The 19,992-nt window shown below is 53.7% G+C and overlaps 1 protein-coding gene across 8 annotated transcripts in view; it reads left to right on the top strand.

The window, feature by feature from the left end:
* Positions 1-15,808, top strand: part of ERMARD (ER membrane associated RNA degradation) — a 43,374-nt gene extending 27,566 nt beyond the window's left edge. For all 8 annotated transcript variants that reach the window (XM_086708340.1, XM_086708338.1, XM_086708341.1 and 5 more), the window contains one exon: positions 14,077-15,808. In XM_086708340.1, coding sequence (XP_086564466.1) covers positions 14,077-14,662 — 586 coding nt within the window. In that variant the 3' untranslated portion in view covers positions 14,663-15,808. The remainder of the gene's footprint in view (positions 1-14,076) is intronic.
* Positions 15,809-19,992: the final 4,184 nt, after the last annotated feature.

The following is a 19,992-nucleotide window of genomic DNA, read 5'->3' on the forward strand; positions in this document are numbered from 1 at the left end:
AAATCCCCTTTTCTCCAGCACATTCCGTGTTCCTCTGCCCTTAGCCACTTACCTGGTAGGGTGGCCCCGGCTGCTTTCCCGAAGGGTTTCTCTCAAGTCTTTCCGGTTTTGCCAACTAGTTTCCCACCAGCTCTGATCCCTGGACGTGGGAATACTCGGAGGTTCCCCAGATGACCCCTCGATTCCAGACACACTTGTCCCTGCTCCCCTGTCTGGCAGCACGCCTGTCCCTAAGCGAGTGAGGAGCAGTCGCCCACACCGTCACGGTCAACCCCTCTTGGCCTTTTTGTTTATTGACACGAGGCATCCGGGGAGACGGGCGGCCTCTCAGCCTGCAGGCCAGTGGGGCACCCGTGTCCCTCTGTGGAAGCTTCTCAGGAACCTTCCAGCCGGCACAGTCCAGAATTACGAGACAGGCTAGTGGCTCAGGGACTGTAAGGAGAGGAACCGTTCCCATCGCTCGTGCTTCCGCCACCTGTGTGCTGGCAGTGAGACGCGCTGTAAGCCGAGTGGCAGTTCGGGGCATGAGGCCCATCTGGGGGGACAGCAGCCCCACGAGGCACGGCTGCCAGCCAGTGTAGGTGCGTCTGTCCCCCGCCACATCCTCCAGCTGGCCACTTCGGAGTGCGCGGCGGGTGTGGTCCATGGGCCTCCTTGCTGGGCTTCTCGGAAGCAGTGCTGTCAGAACGACGGCAGTGAGGGAGGCTTTGTGAGCCCGCTGACCGAGAGCAGTCACGTCCAGGGACAGGCCACTGCGTCCCCGGGTGCCGGTGGTGGGCACCCGTGTGGGGTACGGCCTCTGCCCGCAGCTCTTCTCAGGAGGCCTAAGCACTTCCCTCTTCGCGGTCCCTGTCCAGAGCTTAGACACCACTTGCCACTGATTTTCCAGTCTTACTCCGTCACTGACCGTCTAGCCAAGTGCTTTCTCGTTGCCTGTTTTCCTGTAGCTCCATCCTCCTGGCTCCGCTGTGTCCAGGGAACGTGGACAACTGCGTGTGGTGCCTGCCCTGGTAGGGCCCCCTCCCAGGCACGGGCCCCTAGCGTTCTGGGACAGAACCGTGGTAGTTGTTCTGCAGATAACGCCTAAGGCTGCGCTTTGCCACGGGACACCTGGCGATCCTCCCTTGGGGTCACCCTTGAGGCTGTGATGCTACAACTTTCGTCTTTAGTTGGTGTCAGTGGTCTTGTACAGAAATCAAGTAGGACCTTCTCACATCGGGCGTCTGATCGGTGGAAACTCTGGGAGACCGTGGGTACCCGACGAAGGGCCGGTGTAGCAGGGTAGGTGCTTTGGGATCTGAACCATTTGCGTGTGCAGCCTGTGCCCTCGGGACATGCTCGAGCCCGTGTGTGTGTGTGTGTGTGTGTGTGTGTGTGAGAGAGAGAGAGAGAGACTTCTGTCTAGTGCTGAAGTGCCCCAGCAGCTGCCCAGCCTAATGATACAAAGGGTCAGCTACGCTCTGACCGGCTCCATGGCGAAGTGCAGTCTTAGTCTGTCTTGGGCTCCAGAAGAACTGCAGAATGATCACCGCGGTCCGTCCTGCTGCGGGATCCTGTCGGCACCACGGTCTGAGGGGGACAGCAGCTTTCACATCAACCTGTTGTGGAGCATTTTCTTATTCTGGACCTCCTGCGAAGCTGGCGGTTTTATAGGTTCATTTAATGTCAGAACAGCAAGGCCAAGTGTTACTCCCAGAACCCAAAAGAGGCTCTCTGGTAACTTGCTTCATTCCAGTGGCAGTGGGTGTAAGACACAGAAACAGCTCTTCCCTTTGCAGGATATACTGGAACATTCCCTGATCCCTGGGTCCCTGGAACCTTCCGGACTGTGACCCCCTGCGTTCTTGTGGGTTTGTGCCCCACCCTTTGGCCTTCATGTCTTTCATCCAGACATCTGGAGTATCTCTCATTTCCTGGGTGCACACATTATCCACGGGTGGACTGGCCTGCGGGACAGCCTTGGGCTCCGGCATGTGCTGAAGAACCGGGGAGGTGGCCCAGCCCGCACACAAGCCTGTGGAGGTGTGCTGTCTGGCCTGCTGCCGGTAGGTTTGGTAGCAGGCGGACAGGGAGGGGCCGCGGCAGGCTGCAGGCCAGAGGCCGGGCCGTATTGATCTGAAGAAGCCACATCCGGGGCAGCGTCTGCAGCCGAGCTGGCCGCTCAACCCGTGCCCGCTCACCGACATCTGGCTGCCTTCTCGTAGGCCAGACGGGCACAGGTCACATGGGGATCACCTTAGAAATTCCCATCAAAGCAATATGGCTTTTGGTTTCACCATCTTGGAGGTAAGAGGCCATGCTGTAAGCTTCCCTTTTCCACTAGACCTTGAGGGCCAGGGGACCCAGCCATCCCTCTGAGAAAGAGGTTCTGGGCCTGCGAACTGGCTCAGTCCTGGGAATTTGCTGGGTGTGTGTGTGTGTGGGGGGGGGGGGGAGGGGTTCTCTGTTGCATGACCTTAGTGGCATCTCCGTCCACCAGACCGAGGGTGACGTCAGGACTGCCCACATGTTCCTGCCCGTGGAGCCCCATGGTGAGCTGGCTGCCACCACAGGTCTCTGCGGGTCTGATCGCCAGCTTAGTGCTGGGACCCCGCGGCCATGGCCGGAACCGCCGTGGCCAGAACCGCGCCCATGCACACTCTTATTTTTCAGTCCTTCCAGGACCTGGCGCTCTAGGTCCTTCCCGATAAAACTGAGTAATGCAGATTGTGGCAGTTCTTCTGTCGTCCTCGCCTGAAGGGGACAGTGCTGCGGACCTGCCCGGGATGCCAGGGTCCCCTTGCCAGTGTGTTTTCTCAGTGTCTGGACGCTGCTTGTAGATGCTCTTGGCAATGTAGTCCCCTCATTAACAACCAACAAAACTCAAATATTCCTGCCTCCCTGAGCTTTGGGGCCTCTTCCTCTGAAGTGCGTCAGGGAAGCTAGGCCAAGTGCGTGTGTTTGGTGCGGCCGTCGTGAAGTCTAGAACTCAGGGCCTTGTGCCTGGGTCAGTATTGTCTCTTTATCACCCAGCACCTAGGCGTTACTGATCCCCGCGTGTGCTCCCCAGTACTCTGCCGATACAATCTGGGAAAATTCAACAGTTTTTTTTTTGGGTGGAACTTTGTGTACTTTTCACTGTGCCTGCTGGGGTTGACGCACTTACCTGTGTGGGAGCAGGAAGAGGCAGAGGTGACGATCTGTGAGGGTTCCTGGCAGCAGCCTCAGGAGCGGCCAGCCTCAGGCACTGTGGGAGGACGTTCCTGCGGCCGGGGGCTCTCTGGAACTTGGGGTTGGAGGCCACCAGACCCTACCTTGTGCACCCACTAGAGCGGCTCTGTGTGTGATCCGTCCGGGCGCCTGCTCCCACGGCCCCTGCGAGCTTCCCCAGCCTTGTGCTCTGCCCACACGTGTGGGGGCACCCCCCTCTCCAACCGGAAGTGTCCTGGACGCCCACACGACCTCTCTTCCTCCCAGACTGGTACCTAGACCCTGGCCGTGTGCCTGTCCACTGTTCAGGTGTGAGGACCTGGGCAGACCACTCGGAGGACACGTTCCTGGATGTTTTCTGGAAAGCAGCAGGAAGAGGTCAGTTTCTTAGCAGCAGAATGAGCCCCTGCACATCAGGTTCGTCCCGCTCTTTGGGTTTTGCCAAGTGTATGGCCTTTGTTGTGCAGGCACAGAAATTTGGTTGTTGTCAGCACACCCAAGGCAGAGTCATCCTTCCCGTTAACCAAGTTCGAGTTCACAACACTAATACCAACAATGCCGATTTGTGGGTTTGCAGTTAGAAATGTTGTTCACAAAACCAGATGGCTGAAGTTTGCACGAACACAGATTCTGTCCCTGTTGTGAGGGGCTAGCGGCACCAAAGGCTGTAAATGAGCACGTTCCTCTCCGGGTGAGTCAGTGGCGGAAGTGATGTCAGAGCGAGAGCAAGTGGAGTGAGCGTTTGTTGAAATAGATGGTGTGCGTGGATGAAGCGCGCATTCCCCCCGGGGCGGACTTGGGGTGCTCCACGAGGTGGCACTTGGGTTGGTTTGGGAAAACTGAGGCTTTCAGCAGATTCATGCGGACTGGAAATAAAAAGTGTGAAAGAAAGAAGACGCTGACACTGGGTCAAGGAGGGGTTGCATGTGCTGGTGGCTGCCCCAGGTCTGCCCCCCCCCCCCGTGCCCATCAAGCACCCCAGCAAAGGGCTGGCTGTGGGGCCACCTTCTGTGGAAGCCCCCGCAGTCATACAGAAAAGGAAGCCGCTTCCACTTGAGTATCAGTCCTCAGTCTCCCCCAAAACAGCCCGTCATTGGGGTTCCTCATTGACCGTGTCTGTCTGTCCCAGGGACCCCGACCCCCTGTTTCCCTAGTGCTCCTTACATCCCCATTTTCTCCCACTTGTTTGGGTTCTCACCTCCTCTATCTAGAGCTGTCCAAGGGGATTCAGTCTCTCTCACTTCATATTACCAAGAAATTAATTTTTCTCTGCTCTTACCTCCCATAAAGCTATTACAAGGGGGAGTCTTACTTTTCTCAAACAAGATGTCCAACCAGATTGCTTTTCTAAACCCAAGAGTTCTCTCCCAGATGAATGGCCCAGCACTCAGGAGGCACAAAAAGGTGTGATAGGATTTTGTTCTAAATTGCAAGTTATTTTCCCCACTTTTATACCGATGACTCCCAACTATCTCAAGCCCTGACCTTAAGGCAATCTTCTGCCTCCTGGACCGCTTAGCACCAGCACCCACGACCGCGTTCCTTCATGTAGCCTCCTCCTCCCTGAGTCCTTCCTGAGTGTGCTCCGTCTTGACCAAAGTCACCAGCAGGATCCCAACATCAGTGCTAGAAACGTCAGGAGCACGTGCCTGCATTCACCTCACAATTTCCCCTCCATCCTGCCACCTCTGGTACCGCCCCTGCCTGTCCTTACCATCTGACGGCTCGCTCGAGACCCTAGCTTCTCTCACTTCTCCAGCCCATTCTCTGGGCCAGAGAACTATGTTCCCCAGCCACTGGTCAGGTCACGTTCTTCCTCTAATAAATACCTTCTGTGCAAAATATCTTGGTTCCTTTGCATGGTGTCCCAGGCTCTCCACGTTGCCACCACATGTGGGAACGTATCTCCCAGGTCACTTCCTTGTGCACGGGCGTTTCTGCAAGTGAGAACAGGAGTTGGCACCATGGAAAGTAAGGAACAACTTCTTGTTCCTTCTAATGTTCCATCACTGAGCCATGTGTCCCTTAGTGATTTCTTGTAGATATATTCTGTTAGTTAAGGAAGTTTTCTTTGGATATCTGCTTCTGGCAATGAGGGGAAGGAACTATTTTGGAAAACAGTTCCAGCTGAAAACCCCTGGGCACATACTCTGCATGGCAAAGCTGAGGGGCCAAAGAGTCTGTGTGGGACAAAATGGAGAGAGCGAGAATCCGGAGCCCTAAGAGAGTGTTGCTGATCTCGCTAAGAGGCTTGTGTGTGGAAGGCTGTCTGGAGGATCGGAGAGGAGGTTTCAGGCCACCCCTGGTGGGGAGATGGGACCTCTGGGGAGTTGTGTCCTTAGTTCCTTCGTGGGTGGCCTCTGATAAGGCTGTGTGACAAAGGACACACGGGGCTGGCCTCATGGCAGTGAGACCGCATGGTCACATGGGAGGGACCCTGTGCTCAAGAGGACTGACTGGGCTTGCTGCTCTGTGGTGTCATCTTCTGACGCTTCTTTATCTTTGAACTTGAATTTTGTAAGTGAAGTCTGGTGGACCGTGGGCTCTGTGTGAACAGAGGAGGTACCTGTCTGCCATCCCTTGCTGCCTCGTCCACGTAACAGTGTTCTTGATGCCACATGAACAAAATATGCCAGTGGACCCGTGATGTGCGGGGGTTCGGTGAGACTCAGAGTGGGCACAAGGTGGGTGTGTCACTGCTCCTCTGTGTCCCCGGAGGCAGGCCCACTGAGCTCCGTCGGACTGTGGAGCCTGAAGCCCCTCTCAGCTGTGGTCTGGGAGTGGACCCACCTGCCCAGGGACCCAACAGGAAGCATACCTGTGTGTGCCCCCAGAGGCGATCCCGCAGACCTCAGTCCTGGCCGTGGGCCCGGATTAGCCCTGCCGCTTGGCGCCAGCCCGTCTCAGCTGCTATCTGGGGCCAGTCCTGCCGGCCCAGGGACTGCGTGGGAACCACACTGGTCTGCACACCTGGTAACAGGCCGCCGTCAGCAGACCCAACCGCAGATTCCGAAGTAGGTCCTTGTCCCAAAGTGCTGAAAGTAAAAACCGCGAACCAAGAATGCTCTGCTTGGAAATGAAGAATAAATAAGGATCTACCCAGACAGACGAAAGCTGAAGGGGTCCATTATCACTGGCCCTACCTTACAAGAAATACTGAAGGGAGTTCTTCAACTGGAAACTGGTAAAGCCACAACTTCTAAAACTCAGTGGTAGTGGTAAATACGTAGTGAATTCAGATTCCTGTAATAGGTAACGTTGGGGCATAAGTCACGTAGCTTTGGTATAAAAGTTAAAAGGCAAAATAATAAAAATAACTAGCTACAATAATTTGTTAATGGACACACGATTTACAAGATGTCAAATGTGACATCAGTAGCATCTGATGGGGATGAAAGTGTAGAGCGTGTGTATGATTGAATGAGGTTATTATCAGCTTGAAAGACTGTTGTAACTATCAGCCACTTTAGGTAAGTCTTAGGGTTACCACAAAGAAATCCTCTCTAGTAGACACACAAAAGTTACAGAAAAAGGAATCAAAATAGGCTACCACAAAAAAGCCCAACAAGTCACAAAGGAAGACTGAGAAGGGAAGAAAGGAGTGAAAGTAGTGCAGAACCATCAGAAAACAATGAACAAAATGGCAATAGTGAGTCCTTACCTACCATTAGTTACTTTTAACGGAAGTGGGTTAAATTTTCTAACCAGAAGACACAGAATGACCGACTGGATAAAAAAAAAAAGCAGACACCAAGATCCAACAATATGTTGCCTACAAGAGACTCGCGTTAGCTTTAAGGACACGCACAGGCTGAAAGTGAGGGAATGGAGTGAGGTTTTCCTGCACGTGGAACCAGAGCAGGGCCGGGGTGGCTGGACTCATCAGACAAGATAGACTTTCAGATAAAATCTGTCACAGGGGTCAGAGAAGATCATCACATAGTGATAAAGGGGGCAATTCATCAAGAGGGTTTGATCACTGTGAATACATACGCACCCAACATTGGAACGTCTAAATACATAAAGCAAATATTAAGAGAACGAAAGGAAGAAAAGCAATACAATGGTGTCAGGAGACTTTAGTGCCACTTCAGCAGTGGGTACGTCATCCAGACAAAATCAATAAGGAAACTGAGTAACAGACCAAATCGACCTAACAGGGAACATTTTGTCCAACAACAGCAGAACGCACATCCTTGTCGAGTGTCCATGTGGCGCTCTCCAGCAGAGCACATATGGGCATCAGAGCAAGTGTCAACACATTTAAGAAGAGTGAGATCACATCAAGTCCCTTTTCCAATCGGAATGTTGTGGAACTAAAGATCAACAACAGGAGGGAAACTGGAAAACTAAAAAAATCTGTGGAAATTGATACACTCCTGAACCATCGATAAAGAAGACCTCAAAAAGGGAATCAAAAAGTTGTCTCAAAATCTTGAGACAAACTAACACAGAAACACATCATACCCCAACTTGTAAAAGCAGTTCCGAAGGGAAGTTTATAGTGATAAATGCCTACATTATGAAACAAGATCTCCCAGAAACAACCTCACTTTACATCCCAAGAAACCAGATAAGAACAAGAACAGACTAAATCTAAACTTAGCAGAATGAAGGGTAAATCAGATAAATGGAGACTGAGATGACATAGAAACAAAAGTGGGTTTTTTTTTTTTTTTTTTGAAAATCTAAACAAAATTGACACAACTTTAGCTAGACTTACCAAGGAAGGAGGGAGGACCCAAATAAATCCTGAATGGAAGAGGAGACATTACAGCTGCCACCACTGAACTGCAGGGGGTCGTAGGAGACTGCTGTGAACAAATTGGACGACCTTGAAGAAATGGAAGGGCTCCTGGAAAGGCACAGCCTGCATAAGCGGATCAAGGCAGGCACGTTTCCTGTGACGGGCTGGGCAGGGGAGGGCGCTGACGGCTCTGGGGAGCCACGCTTGCAGTCTGAACCAGCATTTGCTTCAAATACGAAGAGAGAGAAAGGAAAAAAAAACTAGTGTTTGTAGAGACACAGATGAGGAAGCTAGAACAGGCCTTCTTCATTCCTGCGGCTGCAGGAGGCCGGGGGCTGCCACCAACCTCACCAAGACCTCCGTGTCTTCATCCCCAGAACCCGCAAGCAGGGCACCTTCTGTGGTGAGAGGGAGCATGTGGACGTTATTGAGCCCCAGGCCTTGGCACGGGGAGCATCAGGCAGGGTTCTCCAGAGAAACGGGACCAACAGAACCCTGTGTGGGTCTGGCCTCTGGTGAGAAATTGGAGATGGGCTCACTGGGTTTGGAGGCTGGCAAGGCTGGAGTCTGCAGGGCAGGCTGGACACTGGAGCAAGACCTCGTGTTCCAGCCACGGGGAGAAGGCTTTCCCCTGTGCGGAAGCTCTGTCGCAGCTGTTCAGGCCTTTAGCTGGTGGCCGGGGCGCCCACACACTGTGGAGGGCCATCTGCTTACCGAGAGCCACTGGCTGTAGGTGTCGATCTCGTCTTCAACATGAAGACCTCGTCTTAACGTAATCACCTTGTTAAAAGCCCTACTTCCACATACAGGCACGTTCCGAGGTCTGGGAGTTCAGACTTCAACATACGCACTTTGGGGACGCGACCCAGGCCCTAACGGAAACTGTGGAGGAAAGAACAGCTTTCCAGCGGAGCACCTGGAGATTCATTTTGTGCCGGGCCTCAAGAGTGGCGCAGCCAGCCCCGGACACTCAGCTTGCATGGTCCGAGCTCAGCGGTGGGACAAGTGTCTCCCCTTGGGAATATGCAGCAAAAAGCCAGCCTCCGTGAGGATGTCCTCCACAAGGTCCCGGGAGCCCTGAGACCCAGTGTGTGCCTCCTGTACAGAGTAGCGTGGGGACTTTGGGGGGGCAGGTGATGGGCGCAGTGGCCGGGGCTGTCTTCCTGCCTCCGGGAGGCCCTGCTGACCCTCCGGTGCACACTCACCTACACCGAGGCGCCACTGCCTTCCTGCAGACTCAGCCACGGATGTCACCTGTCTCTGTGCTGGTCCCATCCCAGCCGAAGTCATGTAGACCTCACCAGCAAGGGGCAGACGCCCTCTCGCTTTGACTTGCTGAAGGGTGCCGCCACGCAGCCAGCTTGCCAGCCAGAGTCCCCGTCCTCACGTGGACTTCTGCCCTGCAGCGGGGGACTTGACCCACGGCACGTACCCAATACCCTCAGCGTGGCTCGCCTTCCCCAGCTGCTGTGTCAGGTCAACGGGTCCTCTGCCTCAGGTTAGAGGTGAGCAGTGACTTGGGGTCGACCCGAGGAATACCCTTTGGGCTGTGACTTGGAGTGACTCGTGGCCTGTGCACAGAGAGGCCTGTCTGTCCCCTGGGCTGACGGCAGGGCCCCCCCCCGCCCACCCGCCGCCACGTGCTAACCGCAGGGGCATCCTCTCCTTCCCTACCTTGGCTCACGGCAGGAGCGTCCTCTCCCCTCCCTCCGTCCCCCCTCACGGGGTGCCCCCACCTCGGTTCATCGTCTCCCCCACCCCGCATGGGGATGTCCCCACCGTTCAAGACAGCCCCCCTGGCTCAGGGCAGAGGCACTCCATCCCCCGCTGTATCACGGCAGGGGCGTCTCCCCACCACTGCTCACGGGATGCCTGCACAGTTCAGGACAGGCAGCCCCCCCTCCCCCCCCCCCCCGCCCCAACCAGCCCCACCACTGCTTCAGGGCAGGGGCATCCCCTCCCCCTCCCCCCCCAGCTCAGAGCAGGCGGCCCCCTCCCCCGACTGCTCACAGTGTGCTGCCCGCTCCAGGCTCAGGGCAGGGGCCCTGGTGCCCAAGATCCTATCCAGAGGGGGCTGTCTGCGCAAACATGGTTGGTCATGTCTTGGTGACATTTGTTTTGCGTTTTAGAGATTTGATTGGCAAGCCGCTCCTGGGAACAGACTTGGGGTTTCCCAGAGCAGCGTGAGGAGGCCATAGTGACACAGGGCGTGTGCATTTTCTCCAGGACACGCGTGGTGGCGCCGTTTAGCAAAGGAACTTCGCACTGACACCTCCTTGCTGTAGCTGATGATGGCCACCCTGGAGGTGAGCCTCTGTGACCTTGGGTCAGGTGACATGTGTCCCCCCGCCCCCAGGACTGCTCACACATGGGGGGGGGCAGGGGGATGTGTGCCTCTGTCACTGCTCACACATGGGGGGACGTGTCCCCCCGTCACTGCTCACACATGGGGGACGTGTGCCTCTGTCACTGCTCACACACGGGGGGACACGTCCCCCCAACACTGCTCACACATCAGACATGTGCCTCTGTCACTGCTCACACATGGGGGGACGTGTGCCTCTGTCACTGCTCACACACGGGGGGACATGTCCCCCCAACACTGCTCACACACGGGGACGTGTGCCTCTGTCACTGCTCACACACGGGGGAACGTGTGCCTCTGTCACTGCTCACACGGGGGGACACGTCCCCCCAACACTGCTCACACATCGGATGTGTGCCTCTGTCACTGCTCACACACGGGGGGGACACGTCTCTCTGTCACTGCTCACACACGGGGGGACACGTCCCCCCAACACTGCTCACACATCGGATGTGTCCCTCTGTCACTGCTCACACACAGGGGGACATGTCCCTCTGTCACTGCTCACACACGGGGGGACGTGTCCCCCTGTCACTGCTCACACATGGGGGACGTGTGCCTCTGTCACTGCTCACACACAAGGGGACGTGTGCCTCTGTCACTGCTCACACACGGGGGGGACACGTCCCCCCATCACTGCTCACACATCGGATGTGTGCCTCTGTCACTGCTCACACACAGGGGGGTGTGTCCCCTGTCACTGCTCACACATGGGGGAACGTGTGCCTCTGTCACTGCTCACATCCAGGGGGACGTGTCCCCCTGTCACTGCTCACACATCAGATGTGTCCCTCTGTCACTGCTCACACATGGGGGGACACGTCCCTCTGTCACTGCTCACACACGGGGGACGTGTGCCTCTGTCACTGCTCACATCCAGGAGGACGTGTCCCCCCGTCACTGCTCACACATCGGATGTGTCCCTCTGTCACTGCTCACACATGGGGGGACGTGTCCCCCCGTCACTGCTCACACATTGGATGTGTCCCTCTGTCACTGCTCACACACGGGGGGACACGTCCCTCTGTCACTGCTCACACCCAGGGGGACGTGTGCCTCTGTCACTGCTCACACTCAGGGGGACGTGTCCCCCCGTCACTGCTCACATATCGGATGTATGCCTCTGTCACTGCTCACACACTGGGGACACGTCCCTCTGTCACTGCTCACACACGGGGGGACGTGTGCCTCTGTCCCCAGCGCTGCTCACACACGGGGGGAAGGCGTCATGCCAGCCACTGGGCCGGAATGGGGGACAGGGCCCGCAGGACCCACGCCTGGTCAGTGCGGGGCTCACCATGGGTTCACTGACTGATTCGTCCACTTATGAGGGGCGAGGACGGCAGCGCGGCCCTTCCCGCGTGGGAGAGAGGGCGGTGGTCCAGAGGGACTGCGGGCGCCGTCTGGGGCAGGGGGAGCTCTTTGTTTGAGGGCGGGCTGGATTTCCCACTGGGGAGGGCGTGCGGGTGTGGGTGTGCCGTGGGGAGTGTCTTCTGACAACTGGTTATTGTCAGTGTAGACACCAGTTCCCACCTGGCTGTTACCGCAAGCTGCCCACGCGGCTGCCAGGGCTCCGGCCGTCTGAGCGGCTATGGCCTGCGGGCTGCTTTCTAGAAGACCCGGACCAGCCTCCTCCCGCCGGGTGCCCTGGGGTCGTGGGAAGGGGCAACACGAATGACTTCGGGAGGATTTACGGAGGATCTAAGATCAGATCTTAAGTTCATCTGCGCAAGTCCCTGCGTGAAGGCAGGAAGCTCTTCTGACACATCATTTAGTTGCCTTAAAGGAAGAGCGTTTAACGTTAGCTTCAAAATCCAGTCATAAATTCAGTTTGTGAAGCCCACAGGCACAGCCCGTCACCATAGATATCAAATACCGCCCAGCCGAGCGAGCCGTTCGCTTCCACACACAGTGCGTGGCCATCATTAACGGCTCACGTCTGTGCGGAGCCCCGAGCCAGATGGTGTTATTAACTCCAGTTCAGAGCGAGGCAACTAAGGCTCAGAGAGCGTGTGAGGGGAAAGGAGAACGGTAGCTGGCCCTTTCCAGGCGGCCTCTCCTGTCAGGGAGGCCGCCCTGGGCCACGTTCGCCCCCCCACCCCCCCACAGCACATCCCAGCGGGTGGCCGTGTGCCCCTCCTGTGGCTCCCTGCAAACGGCCTCTGGATCCCTCCGTGGGACCTTTGCAGATGGTCATCCTGATGCACATCGTCCAGAAACAGATCCCCACGGCAACCCTGAGGGGGTGAGGAGGGGAGGGTCTGAGAGGTGAGAGCAGGGTCTGAGAGGTGAGGAGGGGAGGGTCTGAGAGGGAGGAGGGTCTCAGAGGGGAGGAGGGGAGGGTCTCAGAGGGGAGGAGGGGAGGGTCTGAGAGGGGAGGAGGGTCTGAGAGGTGAGGAGGGGAGGGTCTGAGAGGGAGGAGGGTCTCAGAGGTGAGGAGGGGAGGGTCTGAGAGGTGAGGCCCTACAGGCAGAAGGCCGACTCTGCTCCAGCCCGCCAGCCCCAGGCCCGGAGCTGTCCTCCCGCCCTCACTACCCACCTTGGGAGACCTAAGGTGGCTGAGAAATCTCGGCCTCCCCTTGGTTTCAGTGCCTCGAGGGCCTGAGTTCCTGCTTCTCGGTTCTTTCTAGGGACTGGGTTGGATTGGATTCCAGGTTCTTTCTTTCCCTTCCCTTTGGCAGCCGATTATTCAGATTCTGTGGCTTGGATGCAAGTTACATAAAAATAGACCCAGTCAGTCACTGTGGGGGAGACGTGCTGCGGGGAGGCTCAAGGACCCTCCGGCATTTGAGATGTGACCCCCGGCCTAGCGCAGAGGGGGGCCGAGGGCAGCGGGAGAGAGGTCCGGTGGCGGAGGGCCGGGGACGGAGAGCGGTGCCGTGCCGTGGGCGCCCGGAGGCTCAGCTCGTCGTCCTCAGTCTGTCCGGGCAGCAGGGAGGCGCGGGCGGAGATCGGGGTCACCAGGGCCCTCTTGGCTTCCTCTTCTCTCTGTTCGTGGAGCCAACTGTGAGTGGGTCTCGGGGTCGTAGCCTCGTCTGCTTGGACGTGGGGTCTGTGGTGTGAGGAGGGAGAGGAGGGCAGGACGCTGGCGAGAACCAGAAAAGCGGACCGAAAGCAGGAGAAGGACCTAGCTGGGGCGGGAGGGAGTCGGGGGAAGAGAGCGATGCCCTGGAGATGTGACCGGGGGTGAGGCCCGGGAAGCCTCGTGTTTTTGGCGCCTGGGTGGCCGTGTGAGCAGCCTGGAGGACCCGGCGGTGGCGGAGGGTGAGCGGAGGGAGCACGCGTGGCCCCGTGGTGCTCGGCCCGGAGGCCGGGCGCTGAGGAGGGCGGGTCGGGGCCAGGAGAGCCGGGGGCGGCCCTGGGCCTCGGGAAAGTGTCAGCCTGCCCTGAGCGGGCACGGGCAGGCACGGCGGAGGACAGCAGTGGGGAGGATGTGGCTGAGCGCAGCAGGAAGCAGGGATTTGAGGATCGGTCCGTGAGACCGTTAAATTACAGAACCGGAGAGTGGCTTCCGAGGCTGAGAAGGGGTCTGAGTGGGGCTGGCAGCTGGGGTGAGGGGAGGGGTGCAGTTAGGGAGCACACCAGGTCCGGCCCAGCCCTGCGTTCACACCTCTGGGAGGAGGGAGGAGCGGGCAGCTCCAGGCTCCTGTTCTCTCCCGGGGAGGCGGGTAGCGGGTCAGCCCTGAGTACCTTGTAACGCCCGCCGAGTGTGGCCTGGGAATGGTCAGGCACCTGATGAGTCAGCAGGGGGCCCGTTTGCCTTGTGTTTGCGCAGATCAGGAACACACAACAAGAAGGTGCGATGGCTGCAGATGCCCCACAGGGACCCAGGAGGTGCGACATCCAGCCGGCAGACAAATGGTGGGGACGCGTCCAGATGGCGTCGGAACGTCCAGCCGCGCCCCTGCATCCCTCCCCCGCCCGTGGTTCTGCACACACGTCTTGCTGCCGAGGGCCCCCGTGTGCCAGGTTCTGCTTGGCACGAATCCCGACGGCATTCCCCCTGCCTTCTGCCTGTGCCTAATGAGCAATCCCGAGACACCCCGCGGCTGAGAGCCCCAGACCGCGAGCCCAGCACCTCGGAGAAATGCTGTCCTCCAGCGGCTCAGCTAGTCCTGGGGCGCTCCTGCCCGATCTCATGGTTTCTGCCACATCGCCCAGATCCCAATCCCCCCCCCATCACCTCTTCCAGAACACGCGGTGGCTCGGCCACGGGACTCCTTTGCTGTGGCCTCCAGAACCCCGCGTGGCAGAGCCAGCGGGCGCAGGAGCAGAGACAGGGCCGGTGGCCGTCAGCCCAGGGCCCGGCCGAGCACACCTCACAAGAAAGGACAGGGGTCCGCGGGGCCTGCCCAGGGTAGAGGTGGGTGAGACAGAAACAGAGCCCAAGGGGTGTGACTGTGGGGACACTGACCCCTCTAGACGCCGCCTGCCTTTATATCCACGGTCATCATCAACCTCGAGATCACCCAGCGAGGCGGTGGCCGCTCTTCACGGGGATCGGCACCTACCCAAGTCACAGAGCGACCGAGTGGGCCAGGGGCCGAGCCCGGGCCAAGAGACAAGGTGGGCAGGCCGGGTGGTCAGCAGGGCCCCTGAACTGGGCCGAGGCCTGCAGGTCAACAAGAGGGTAGAGGAACTCGAATGCCAGGGGGACACAGGCTGTGCGTGGGCAGGCCACTGGGCTGTGGCCTTGTCAGCAACGCGGGACTTGGAGCCTCAGCCTCCACGGGAACGTCACAAATTTCCAGACTCCCCTGCGTCTGATCGATGGTTCCCGTCTTTTCCCTGGCTGGCCACTGACTAGTTCCGGGAAAGGACTGGCAGACTGCAGATGTCTGGGGTGAAACAGCGCCGCTGGGATACAGGACAGAGAGGAACAGTGGCAGGAGAGAGACGGTGCCCCCCACCGAAGTCTGCAGAGTCCCAACCCTTCCCGGGGCTGGAGGGTCGATTTCCTCAGACGCCGGGTTTCGACACGCCCAGGGGTCTCCTCTCTGACTATACATCCCAGCGAACCACGTGGCTGTGATTCCAGTAACCGGAAATGCCTGACTCCACCTGTCCCACGCAGAAGCTGGCCTGTGGTGCTGTGGGGACTGGTGACAGAGTTGTTCTGGTTCTGCAGGATGTGACCAAACACAGTTCCAGGGAGCTAGCTGATCAAGGGGTTTTGCAGAGTCCATATTTCGTAGAGACCAAAAGACAAAACAGAAAATCATATTGTAGGAAAAGATATTAGTGTTGACTGAACTTGTGAGTAAACACAAACCATATAACATTTAAGTTAAATTTTTTGTTGTCTATCATGCTAAAATAATTGGTCCATGAGGTCGGTGGCAGTCTGTCCAGTTGGGAAATAGTAATATACATTATGTGAAGCTCAAACATAAAAGTGTTCTTTAAATAAAAAAGATAAGTTTACCCCCTAAAATCTATTTGTTAAATTTAAATTTTTGAATGGGTAATAATTCACATGGTTTAGAAATAAAAAACATGAAAATGTATTCAGTGTAATGTCTGCTTTTCATCTCTGTTCCCCTCTGCCCAGTTTCTCTACATTCTCCTGTGTAAAAAATTCTTTCTTATTGGGGCGCCTGGGTCACTCAGTCGGTTAAGTGTCCGTCTTGATTTTACCCCAGGTCATGGTCTCTCAGTTTGTTAGACTGAGCCCTGTGTTGGGCTCTGCACTGACTGCTCAGAGCTTGCTTGGGAATCTCTTTCTCTCTCTCTCTCTGCCCCTCCCCTGCTCTGTCTCAACATAAACAAAAACTTAAAAAAATCTTTCTTACTGATTTCTTGGATTGGAGCTCTTTATATGTTGAGGATATGAGTTGTGATTATTATGTACACCTAGTTTCCTAATGCAGGTACAAACAAGGATGAATATGTATGCTCACTTCCACTCTCCCTGTGCTTTTTTATACAAGCAGTAGCATACTTACTGTTCTACACTTTGCTTTTTTGCTTAACAGTATATGTTGGAGCATCTGCCATATTAGTACATGGAGAACGTCTCCATTTTTAAAAGCTGCATGGTATTCCATTGTGTGGATGTTTCCTGTTGGTGTGTACTTAAGTTGTTGCGAATCTTTCGTTAAATAATGCTGGACTAAAAGCCTTGGATATATGTCATTTTGCACATATCGTTAGAATCAGTTCCTACTAGAAAAATAACTCAAAGGATATATGACTTCTTTGAAATTTTATAGCTGTTTCCAAACTATTGTCCATATGGTTTATAAAATTTACCCTCTTAATGTATGAAAGCACCTCTACTTCCACAGTCTAAGTAACTGAGTATTTTGCCAACTGAATAGGTTTTCTATTATTCATAAGGTTGAGCATCTTCCTGTGTTTTCACTGGACTGTTTAGTTAAAGTAATTTCCCATTTATCTGTTGGGTTGCTAATCTTTGTCTTTCATATTGGTTTCTAGGAGCTCTTTATATATTAAGGATATAGATTGTGATAGGAGATGACATATATATATATATATATATACATATATATATATATATATTTTTTTTTTTTGTCCATCTTGACTTCCGATGGCAAGTTTTTCATGCAGAAGTTTTGTTTTTATGTGGTTGAATTTATAAATCTTTCTTTTACTGCATTTGGCTTTTTGGCTTAAATTAGCAGAGTCTTCCCTTGCTGCAAAGTGATAAAGATATTTGCCATAATTTCAATGATTACTTTTACGATTTTATTTTTTAACATTTAAGTATTTGATGTTTTTGGAATTTGATGTGTAATATGAGATATGGGGGTGGCTTTTATCTTTTATTTATTTGCTGGATAGCGACTCAGTCGTCCCTAATGCCATTCATCAGTCATGTTTTTCAACACTAATCTGAAATGTCATGTGTGCTTTATGCTAATTTCTCACGTAGTTTTGCATTTACCTATACTTTCTATGGTTTTATGTTGTTCTGTATGTCTGTTGTGAGCCAGCACAGCAATGTTTTAATTATTAAGACTATTATATGATTTAAGAGGTAGTAGGGCTATGTATTTTTCTTAACCCTTTCTTTTAGGATTTTCCCGCTTATTCTTGTTGGTTTTTTTTTCTATTTAAACATTAGGATAAGATTGTCCACTCTTCTCTCTGCAAAAAAACAAACCAAAACCAAAAAACAAACAAACAAACAAACAAACCCACAAAGATCCAGAAAAACCTTGTTGCATCTTTATTTTTTCATTAATTGCATGTTTATTAATACGCTGATTTATAAAATTAGTGGGGGAAGAGTGACATTCTGTGATATCGAGTCTTCCTCTCCACTTGTTCAAATAAAATGTTTCTCATGTAGATCTTAACTTTGTTAAATTTATTCCTGATACTTTATCTTCCTTGGCTTATTAAATAGGGGTATTTTTTCCATTGTATCTTATAAAGTTGTTGGTTTCTTGATATTAATTTTATACTCTGATATCTTACTAAATTTTCTTATTACTTGGTTTTCACTTGCTATTGTCTTTTGGGTTTAGATAGATGTATCTTAACATGTTAAGAAAACATCTAATTCTATTTTATTAAAGTTTTTACTGCTGAATTTTATTAAATACTTTTCCAGCTTCAATGAAGATGATCCCATTTTTAAAATACCTTGGATCTATTGCAAGATAAAGTTCCCATAAGCAGCTTTTGAAACCAAGGTTTTGAATCTTATTTTGACATGTAATTATGTATGGCTGCAGCCTGTGGCACGTATCATGCAAACCCCATTCTCCATAAAGACATGCCGTTTTCTTGCACACCTGGAGTTCATCGGCGTCTTGGGTTAATTTAAGAAAATACTGTAACAGAAAAAACTCAGAGCTAGTGCAATTGTGCCAGTATTGAAAGTTTACATTTTTCCTCTGAGTTTGAAACAGAATCTATGCATATAACATACACATATTTATTTAGATGAATAAAGTGATGTTCAGTATGGCATCTTAAATTCTTTCTTGAACAAAGCAGGCATGTATGGGTGGGTAGGCAGAGGTTGGTATGTTGGTAAGTAGGCGATGTAAAAATCAAGTCGGTAATTTTAAGTTGACATGATGCACACTTTTTAAGCCCTTTTTAAAAATCAAATAAAAAATAAGCAAGAAAACAAGGAAATTTGAGTCCACAGATGCCTGCTGGTAAGATGGACGGGCCTGAGCCCTGGTCTCCTTGGCAACCGTGGAGGGAGGGGCGGGGGGCCAAGGGGATGCCGCAGTCTCTGAAACACCTTTGTGTCCTGACCTTGTTTGTCAACCTCTCAATTCTGCAGGATCACATTATGGCTTTGTGCTGACTGGGAATCAAGAGTGGAAAAACATTTCTACCTCCAACGTAGAGTGGGCATGTGCCATTAAAAGGAAGCAATCTTCAGGCTTTTAAATGATGTCGATCTCCTGGGAATTGAGTAAGGACGCGGGGAGACTGAGCACTGGGTCTGGACTCATAAATCTCTAGCATCACACCCAGTATCCAGTGTTTGATGGTATGTGTGTCACGGAGGTGTCTTTAAATGGTCTACAACACAGACACGTGGGTTATTTATTTGTCTCCTCTGCAGTGAAGCTGGAAATAAGTATATCACCTCGAAGCTGGGGGAGGTGATCAAGAACTGTGGAATCGAGAGCTATTAACTTGGGGCGTGCTTTCTTTCCCCTGAGCCGCCTGCCATAGGGATTGCCTCCCTGGTCAGTGGTGACTCCGGGTGGGTGAGGGGTTCCACAGGGTGACTGCGTAACGCGGGGTCTTCCAGCATGGGGTCTGCTCACACTCCAGATTCGTGGTTGTTTAAACTAATCCGTGTTTTTTTTTTTAATTTTTTTTTGTTTAATGTTTACTTATTTTCAAAAGACAGAGACAGAGCGTGAGCCGGGGAGGGGCAGAGAACAAGGGAGACACAGAATCGGAAGCAGGCTCCAGGCTCCGAGCTGTCAGCACTCGCACTCACCGACTGCGAGATCATGACCTGAGCCGAAGTTGGACTGAGCCATGCAGGTGCCCCTAGAAGCATATTTCAGCATGGGGTATGGCTCTCTCTGTTGTCTTCCAAAGGAAATTTAAACAATATTCTAGAATTTTGTTAACGTTTATTTATTTATTTATTTTTGAGAGAGAGAGAGAGAGAGAGAGAGAGAGAGAGAGAGAGACCGACCGTGTGAGCAGGGGAGGGGCAGAGAGTGAGGGAGACAGAATCCGAAGCAGGCTCCGGGCTCTGAGCTGTCAGCACAGAAGCCAACACGGGGCTTGAGCTCACGGACCATGAGATCATGACCTGAGCCGAAGTCGGACGCTCAACCCACAGAGCCACCCAGGCGCCCTGTCAGTGATTTCTTATGATGCATGAGTTTCAAAGCTTTGACGCGGCCATGTCCCAAAAAGCACAAGCCATCACTAACAACAGTAACAAAACTCGTCAGTCCAGCAACAATGTGGAATCAAGCCCTGTTTTCTGGTCTTCCAGGGCTTGTCTGAAGGCTGATTCTCCACGGCTGCCACTCCTGGATGCATCTTAAAAGGGCTTCACGTGTACATGGGGCCGAGTGCCGTGCAGCGGGAGGCCAGAAAGCAGGGTACCGAGAGTGGATGGGGAGGCCACGGTGGCCGCAAGCCAGCAGATCCAGTTTGGAGGCCGTGCATCCAGAGGAAGCTTGGGGAGTGAGTAAACCAGGCAAGAACCGCTCAAGCCCGGTTCCAGCAT

This window comes from Puma concolor, chromosome B2 (assembly GCF_028749965.1).
Source record: "Puma concolor isolate L17-30 chromosome B2, mPumCon1.1.hap2, whole genome shotgun sequence".
In the NCBI taxonomy this organism is placed as follows: Eukaryota; Metazoa; Chordata; class Mammalia; order Carnivora; family Felidae; genus Puma; species Puma concolor.